The sequence below is a fragment of the Mixophyes fleayi genome, chromosome 5 (genome assembly GCF_038048845.1).
Source record: "Mixophyes fleayi isolate aMixFle1 chromosome 5, aMixFle1.hap1, whole genome shotgun sequence".
In the NCBI taxonomy this organism is placed as follows: domain Eukaryota; kingdom Metazoa; phylum Chordata; class Amphibia; order Anura; family Limnodynastidae; genus Mixophyes; species Mixophyes fleayi.
The window spans coordinates 13424131-13433078 of NC_134406.1; the positions used below are offsets into that span (position 1 = coordinate 13424131).

General features: G+C 40.3%; 1 protein-coding gene across 2 annotated transcripts in view; it reads left to right on the forward strand.

The window, feature by feature from the left end:
- Window positions 1–8077, forward strand: part of DNAAF11 (dynein axonemal assembly factor 11) — a 61152-nt gene extending 53075 nt beyond the window's left edge. The window contains exon 12 of one of the 2 annotated variants that reach the window (XM_075211694.1): window positions 7405–8077. In XM_075211694.1, coding sequence (XP_075067795.1) covers window positions 7405–7594 — 190 coding nt within the window. In that variant the 3' untranslated portion in view covers window positions 7595–8077. The remainder of the gene's footprint in view (window positions 1–7404) is intronic. The other variant, XM_075211696.1, reaches the window with a different exon arrangement.
- Window positions 8078–8948: the final 871 nt, after the last annotated feature.

Sequence of the window (8948 nt, forward strand, 5' to 3'; positions counted from 1 at the left end):
ATGGTTAAAGGAACAAATCTATCCCGTTTGCAAAGTATAATGGATGAATATATTGGGGTGCCTGGCTTTCAATAAGGACTTGTGATATTTCTGCTATTCAGAGAAAAATATATAAAACAATCCCTGTATATCATCACAATGATTTTCTATAAATCACTTCTGTTCCCAGAGCCTGTAATATGCCTGGCCAAATATCCCCATACATAGGATGAATGGTTTAATATCCATTGAGATATGTTTCTCCAATTTCCAATGTTCTGTATGAAAAGTAAATTAAGCTAAATTAAATAATTAGTTAAATAAATGCTATTTTTACTTTGTTGTGCTGATTTTTGTGCCAGTTTCCAGTAAAATGAAGAAAGTATCTGTAGTTCACTATTTTAAAAATACCCCTAGATAACTTAGGTCATCTAGTGGTGTCATTTTGGGGGTGTGGCCAGGTCCACCTCGCCTCCCACATGGGCAAGATGACTGCTGCAGCATTGAAGGGGTTAATACCTGATGTTGCTGTGCCGAATGGGTGCTGGGAGTGTAAATGTATTTATCTTCATATTCATGTATTGATTTATGAGGTGATATGTCATGTTGGAGGAAGCTTATTTTTTTTGTAAAAGGAAGTCCCCCATGCTAATTATGTCTTTTGATGTGTGAATGTCCAACACATCCTTTAGCCTGAAGACACAGGAAGGGGTAATTAGACTTGCTGTTAGGTTTACTATCTATCGAAGGCAGGATGCAAGTAACATAGGAAACTTAGCAGCAAGAAGTTTAGGAGATCACAGATTAACGTGAATTTTGTTAAGTTCAAGATAAGAGAATATATCACATCCTTGCCTTTACAAGCCATCGCCGCTTTAAATTTCCCCTGCAAAGTCGACGATTTCTGACGACTTGCAGAAATCGGAGCTTCATACATTAACCTCCAGGTGTTAAAAATCTGAGGTAATATCTCAGACATTTGGGTGTCAGCAAAGATCAGGGGGCTGGGCTACCCCCTGCCAACTTGTGTCTCTAAAACTGTATAAAAAGAGCTATGTTTTACCATGTAATGTATCATTCCATCTGTAACTTCTGGAGAACGCTACAAACTAGTCTGTAACTGTCCTTATTAGGACTACTTGAGCTAATAAAACATCACTGCTTCAAGAACCTGCTTTGACGCCTAATTACCTGCTGTAATTCCTGTGACCTACAGATTACACCAATATAATCCGTTATCTGGCTGTTCTGAGGTTGGGACCCAGCATCTAGTACCAATGCTCTGCCCACTACCTGCAGCTCTGGCCAGGGTAATAGGCCAGGAAGAACCATCCACAGCAACCCAGATCTGAAGGAAGAGGTCAGGGGTACCAGCCCAGGTGCCCAGCGAGGGGGTACACTAGCCGCGCCAGTTACCCAGAAGAGAGCGGTTCTAGGTGCCATTGAAGGAGCCTAGTGGTGGCAGCAGCAAGCCCTTCTTACTGCGATTAGAGGGGCACAGTTGGGATAAAGAAAGGGTATGGTGGCAAGGCAAGCCTACCCGATCCCCAGCAAGCACGGACAGGGTGACATAGGAGGTCCATTCTGTCACAGAGAGTGTGCCCAAATTTTTCTATGGAGCCAGAAAATCTGCTGTACAATGCCTGCAGAAAACCAAACTGCACCTCGTTGTGTGAAACCATAAAATAAAACACACACATACAAGTTACCTTATTTTTACATCTAATTCTAGTATTCACCAGCAATAAGCCACAGACTTGAAATTCTCATTATAACTAGATAAATACTTTGGATGTGAGCGCTCTTGTGGATTTAATTTGGGATTGTTCCTGATGTACTTCTGGCACTTCGGAGCCTCTGCACTGACAGGAAGGAGCCCGAAATTCAGTGGTGAAAATATTACCCCCTGAAAGCCAGAATACACTCAGTGTCTGAGCAGCCATCAGCCAGCGGGTACAGCACACACGTTATCACCGTACGTAAGAGAAGCCAACTAATGTGTTGTTTTTTCTCCATTTAATTAAACCATGAACAAAAAAGCAACTTAACAGTCCCGAAGTATTTGATGGTCTGATAACAATTCTTGTAAATCATCTTAGACACCCGCAGACAATAATCAAGTTGGGGAGAGTTATCAGCAAATAATACCAGCACTAGGCTGTTGCAGAGACCGCGTGAAGCAGCACACACAGAACCAGCGATTATAATGCTATTATTGCACATTCCTGTTCCACATTTCTCTGGTCTGTCTGAGCTGACTCTTTGGGGCCTGTTTAACAATATTTGCATGTTTGCTGCCTTAAGTAACACTTCTTATTGCTGCCATTCACATCGATGGTTTAACCATGTGCTGGGATAGCACATCAGTAAAAGGCTGTCTCTGTGATCTGAGATCGCTGCGTTAGGCTTTTCTTACATAGCCCCTATAGCTAAATTTGCCTACACCATGAGATAAAAAAGCTGTTTTCACTGATTTCAGACTTGTTAAATAGGCCACTGTGTGTGATATTCTGCACCAAGTTGCGTTGCCTTGGCTCCACCCCGTAAAGAGATTACACGATTGCAACATGTCGTTGCTGATGGCGGAGCCAAAATGATGCAATTCACAGAGAATTGCATCTTTGGGGCCACTTTCCCACCCAGTTCACTAGGCAGCGGGTGAGATGCGGAGAGAGAGCCAACTCCTGGGGATCTGAGAGAGGTACCTGAGATTCAGAAGTCTCACCATCATTTTGGAAGGGTAGGCAAGTATTGTATTATATTTTAATCACAGGAATGTTAATTTATGGTCTATATCATCTCTAGGCATGCGCAATGATTGACACCTGACAGGTTCTGCTAAACCCTGCACCACCCGCAAGTTATTTCCAAATTTTTACATTCCCTGAACCGAAAAACAAGCCAAATTTACTATTCATTCCAAAGGGTAGAAGCAGCCAGAAGAGATTTAATGGCTAAAGCAAGTCTTCCTAAAAAGTAATTTCCATAATAAACTTCTAATGTGTTTTCCCCCCACTAATTACGAGTTTGATTCAGTCCTCCAGCTGTTTAGTTTCTATCTCAAGGCATCCGTGCAAATTTGCAATTAAGTAGAATTAAGCAGCAGATAAATGATGTATGAGCAGTCCCAGGATTATTGATTCTGTGTTCATTTAGTCTCTGGAGTTCATGTGGCTGCGCTGGTCTCCTGCGTGTCAGCTCTGTGATATTCAAACTGGTTCTAACATAGGGACAGACAGTGACAACATCAGGGAAACACGTCTGGAAGTGGGAGAGGAAGAGTTAATACAAGTGCACTTTGAGAAGCAGGTCATGATCCATGGTCACCCTCCGAGCTACAGTGACTACTGGTACATGAAGTTATGAGAATAGTCTACAGAATTGCACTAAACAGCAGATTCTCTGTACAGTCCTTTAAGGTGGAGCTCTGAGTAGAATAAAGGTATTTTACACTTTGGGACACTGTCCCCTCTAGTTAGAGCCTTCGGAGTATTGTTTGGATGTTGTGTCCACCCTGGTTCCCACTGTGAGGAGTGCTGGGGATTTACTGTCTATCGACCCGCGTTCAAACTGTGAGGAGTGCTGGGGTATTACTGTCTCTCCACCCTTGTTATCACTGTGAGGTGAGGAGTGCTGGGGAGTTACTGTCTTTCCACCCTTGTTATCACTGTGAGGAGTGCTGGGGATTTACTGTCTCTCCACCCTTGTTATCACTGGGAGGATTGCTTGAGAATTACTGTCTCTCCACCCTTGTTATCACTGTGAGGAGTGCTTGGGAATTACTGTCTCTCCACCCTTGTTATCACTGTGAGGAGAGCTGGGGATTTACTGTCTCTCCAACCTTGTTCCCACTGTGAGGAGTGCTTGAGAATTACTGTCTCTCCACCCTTGTTATCACTGTGAGGAGTGCTTGGGAATTACTGTCTCTCCACCCTTGTTATCACTGTGAGGAGTGCTGTGGAATTACTGTCTCTCCACCCTTGCTATCACTGTGAGGAGTGCTGGGTTATTAGTGTCTCTCCACCCTTGCTATCACTGTGGGAAGTGCTGGGTTATTAGTGTCTCTCCACCCTTGCAATCTTTGTGAGGAGTGCTGGGTTATTAGTGTCTCTCCACCCTTGTTATCACTGTGAGGAGAGCTACGGATGAATTTGTCCCCATGTTCCCATGATTGCTGGAGATAAATATCTATCCCCCTTGTTCTCACTTGAGAATATACAAAAAAAAAATAAACAAAACAAAACATCCTGCACCTGTGTCCCATTTCATCTTGAGCTTGAATAAAAAAGCATACATGTAACAAACAAATATGTACATACAAAAACTAAATAAATGAAATAAATGTAACAAATTCAACCCCAAGTACAATTCCTATTATAGTGGACATAAGGCTTCATATTTTGCTCTATACTTACAGAACATACATTGAACTAGATTGCACGGGTCTCATATGTTTTATAATTGTGACACATACTGCTGTGCACAGTTTCATGTTTTTCTATATACAACCTTTTCATCATTGCTATGTTTACTTTACCATGTTTCTCTATAACTCTGCATGTGTTTGTTGTTATAATGTTATAACCCTGTAAACCCTATAAATGTCAGACAGATGATCTGTAGGTGAAACTGTTGCACTTTCTGTTTAGTAGGCAATGGGGGCCTGTTGTATCTAGGTACAGATCAAATGCCTTTGATGGTTTATGCTGTGTCAATACAAAACACGGCTAATCGAGTGTGAATATTTGTGATTTATACCCCTGTTTTTATATTACATCCTCTATGAATGTTAGTTTACCATTACAGTGTGTTCTCCCAAGGCTGAATCTAAAGCCTGGTTCTTTGTTATTAATAATGTCTTGGTAATTATCCCAACGGGACTGAGGCACACACAACACTTCACGTTTATTTGCATGACTGGCGCGGCTCGCCAAGATCATGACTCCGCATAATCACCTTATTACTCATTCATTTCACAATTATAATAACTACACCACAGCCTGCACCTCTGCAAGGAAATGTTCATTCCCAAAAATTACAAGTTCAGCTTCCTCCCGAACTGACAAAAGTAGAGACCTGTTGCTTGACATGAATCAGCTGTTATTAATGCCAGTAGTACTGTACTTAGGGCATAGAGGTTGTGATGGATTAGAAAAGGTTTCCACCTACGCGTATATTTTGTTGTGTCCTTTCATCACTCTTACAAGTAGAACAGTGAGGTCACCCATTATTACCGAGATTAGTCAGGAGATGCCAGATGTCATCTTCAGCTACCCAGTGGCTGTGTGCCGTGGACTCCCAGCTTACAGGGCTGGGAGCCACAGATTCGTTCTACTCTTTGCTGACTAAAGGCTGTCATGGTGTTATAGGGGTGATGCTGAAACAAAACCTAAAAATCCAAATAATTGAAATGCTCTTTGACATATTCAGAGCACACTCTACAGAGTTATAAACAGGATACTTTATATAGTCATCCGTTTCATTGACATAAGATGTAGAACTGACATTTGCAGATATATAGTAGCATTTAGCGAGCAACTCATTTGTAATAACATCCAGGTAATATTACGTGGTATAATTCACTCCTGTTTGCAGTACAGGGTTAGGTAATTTGTGTCTTTTCAATTCAGTGTTACTGTCTATCCCTAAATTAATACAATAACAAAATGTATTTGTAGATTTACTACTTTAATCGAGGTAACACAATTAGTTTCATACAGTACAACATTTTCAGTTATAAACATGCGGAGAGTGCTGTCATGTCTGCACCTGTTGCCATCTTTGTCTCTCCTACACGCTTTAAACATCCGCCCAAGGATGACTCATAGGGCCTGAGTCATTAAGGAGAGCAACGCATAAAAAAGGAATAACATGTGCACCTGGGCAAAACCATGTTGCACTGGAGAGGGAGGTAAATTTCAAATGTGGGGACAGATTTATAGTTGGGGTAGGGCAGGGGTCATGGAACTTTTTTACCTTTTACCCCCAAATATATTTAGATGCGCCGACGTTACCCCCTGGATTTGAAAGGAAGGAAATCATATATTATTAATTATTGGAATTCAACATTTTATTGAATCTATTCAAAATTTCTTTGAAAGCTTCAACAGGTTTTGGAGAAATGATGTTGCTTCAGTTTTCAGAACATCAATATTGGGGCATTTTGACGTCAGAGCAATTTGGATACAGTCTTCAGCGTCCAATCAATTTCTCTGCTTTGTTTTCATTATTGTTCGCAAAGGTAGGTTGTTGCAAAAGGCAGCAACTTTTTGACTGCCTCCTCATGTGCAATTTTGATGCCTTTACAGCTGTTGACATCCAAAAATATGACAGATCTGCTTTGTTTTCAAATGCAATACGTGCTTCATTATTGCATCGAAGCTCAGGAAGTGCCTCTGCCAACCCTTGAGGCTCTTCTGGTACAACAGCAATTTCACATTTAAAGGGGTCTACAATCCAACTGACAGCATGTGAATCGGCAGCATTACCCCCAGGAATTTCATTTTTACCCCATTTGGGGTAATTTACCCCTGTTCCCTGACCACTGGGGTAGGGCATGTCCTAGATCATCTTTACATTTCAGTGTAATAATAAAACTATTAAGTATTTGTGTGTTAGATGAAAAAACAGCCGGTATTTAACTTATGTGCAAAATAATAAACTAATTTGCACCCCTTGCATTGTAACATGGTTTGTCCCAGAGAACGTTTACTCCTTTTTTGCCTTAATGACTCAGGCCCATTGTCTTCAGCCTTTACATTGAGAATACGTTAATATTAAAACCTTACTTCATTTTCATTCATGTTTCCTTTATGTTCTCTCTGTCACAGTTTTGCACCCTCAAAAATGTTGTTCCCTCCAAAAGCCTCGCACCCTAGGCTGCAGACTGGGCAGCCTATTGGATAATCAGAAACGATTGGTAGGCGATAAATAAACACTGATACCGTCATTTGAAAGAGGGGACTTGTATTTTACAGTTGATCTTAACGGCCAGTTTCCGCCACCCTCATTTTCACGATTCACCAAGCGCTACAGCCTGGAGATTGGAAGTGTCAGGGTTTTGTCAGGTGTCGGGTAACGTGGTAATGGTGGCAGTGGAAATGGGCTCTGCGGTTTTACTAGTTGTAGCGAGAGATATATTTTGAAAAGGATAGATCTCTTTACTTCTTTATTACATTGTGTTATTATTATTACTTTTGTTATTGTATTTATTATTATTATTATTATTATTATTATTATTATTATTCTCCTTTATTATGATTTACAATCACATAGATATCTAATATTTGGGAGGTGAATGTAATTTTTACTGTAAGCACAGCATACAGACTCATCAATTACTTTAAGTCATGCTCTATTTTCTTTACAGTAAGTGTCATTAACTGGCGTAGCCCTTACTCATTCCAGACACTGATTTATTTTCAGCAGTTCAAAAGGAATAGAAAAACTGGAAGTGGATCCAAAAGCCTATTCATTTCCCGACGTGGCAAATATCATCCAGGAAAAGACAGTCGGGGTCCGCGGACCACTTCAGTTGCAGAACGCCAAACCGAAACTCGCAGAGAAGGATGATGGAGATTTCACTGATAACTCTGAGGTTCCACCTCTCATATAAATAAGGAAACTAATTCATGATGGCTTCATTCCCGTCTTTGTGCTATATTTTGTCAGTGTTATTTGTCTTATTGGCAAATTATAGTCTACTGTATAAATCGCCCATCTGTGGCTCTAGGAAGTTCAAGCAACCTGTGACGCTCCAGATGTTGTGGAACTACAACTTCCAGAATGCCCTGCCAGCCAGAACAGCTGGAGAGCTACAAGTTGCCTACACCTGTCGTGGCCGTTGTTGAACTACACTTCCCAGCACGCTCTGCCAGCCGTTACCCACGTATTGCGATGATGAGAAAATTGAAAGTATTATCCATTTTTCCTAATTACCTGTAATGTGTTTACACAACGCAATTAAACTTTCTGAATGTATAATTAGCAGCGTGTGTTCCACATACTCCGTTTAAATTGTCTGGAGAATTTCTCTGTAGATGTAATTAATTTTAATTATTGAAATTCTAACTAGTTTGAATAAAAGCTTTCCCGAGTAGTTGTATTAATGCATTGAAACAAAATGTCCATAACCACTGTGTAGCTGTTATATATATCTCACACACTCCTAACCGGAACATAGGACTCTCATTATCCTAAAGAGATATCCGAGCCACTAATATATCACCAAGTTGATAAAAGACTTCTTTTTAAAGTGGAACAAAACCTGAATATATAATTAGCTGGTTTGGTTATCACAAAAGTGTACGTTGCAACATTTTTGTAAAACTCCTCCCATGCTGAGTCATTGACTTGGATCAATAACTATATTACCGTAAGAAGCCATGCAAGTTACAGCTTTTCAGTCTCCTGTGCGTAATACACTTGTAAAAGAAAAACATTATTTCGATTATCATAGGATTTCCTCTGCTCTAAGTATATAGCACTCAGAATCGTCTGTTTTCAGAGTTGTGGGGTTTGTATAAATTATGTCCGTATATTACTCATAGCGCTTACTGGAAGGATTATAATATGTGTTAAATTTTTCGAGTCTAGTTCCACAATTCCTATATGCAAACAGTTATAGAAACCAATCCCCACTAATGTTGTTAACATCTAAATGCATCAGGATTTGGGTTCTGGGGGGGTGGGGGGGCTACATCACTTAGTCTGCCCATCACAGTTTCCATTTTACTGGCTGTCAATGGACATTTAGGAATTTTTTAGGTTTTTGTAAAAAAAAAATCTTTGGATTTTACTTTTTGTAACGTAATGTTTTTTGTTTGTTTTTGCAGGCAAGTCCTTCCAATGTCCATTGCTGATATTGATACAGTAGAACCCCATAAAAACAATAACAAAAAGTGAATTGCAAATGATGGTCCCATTATAAACCGAGAGCTCTGAATGGGCAGTTTAAAATAATAAGGAAA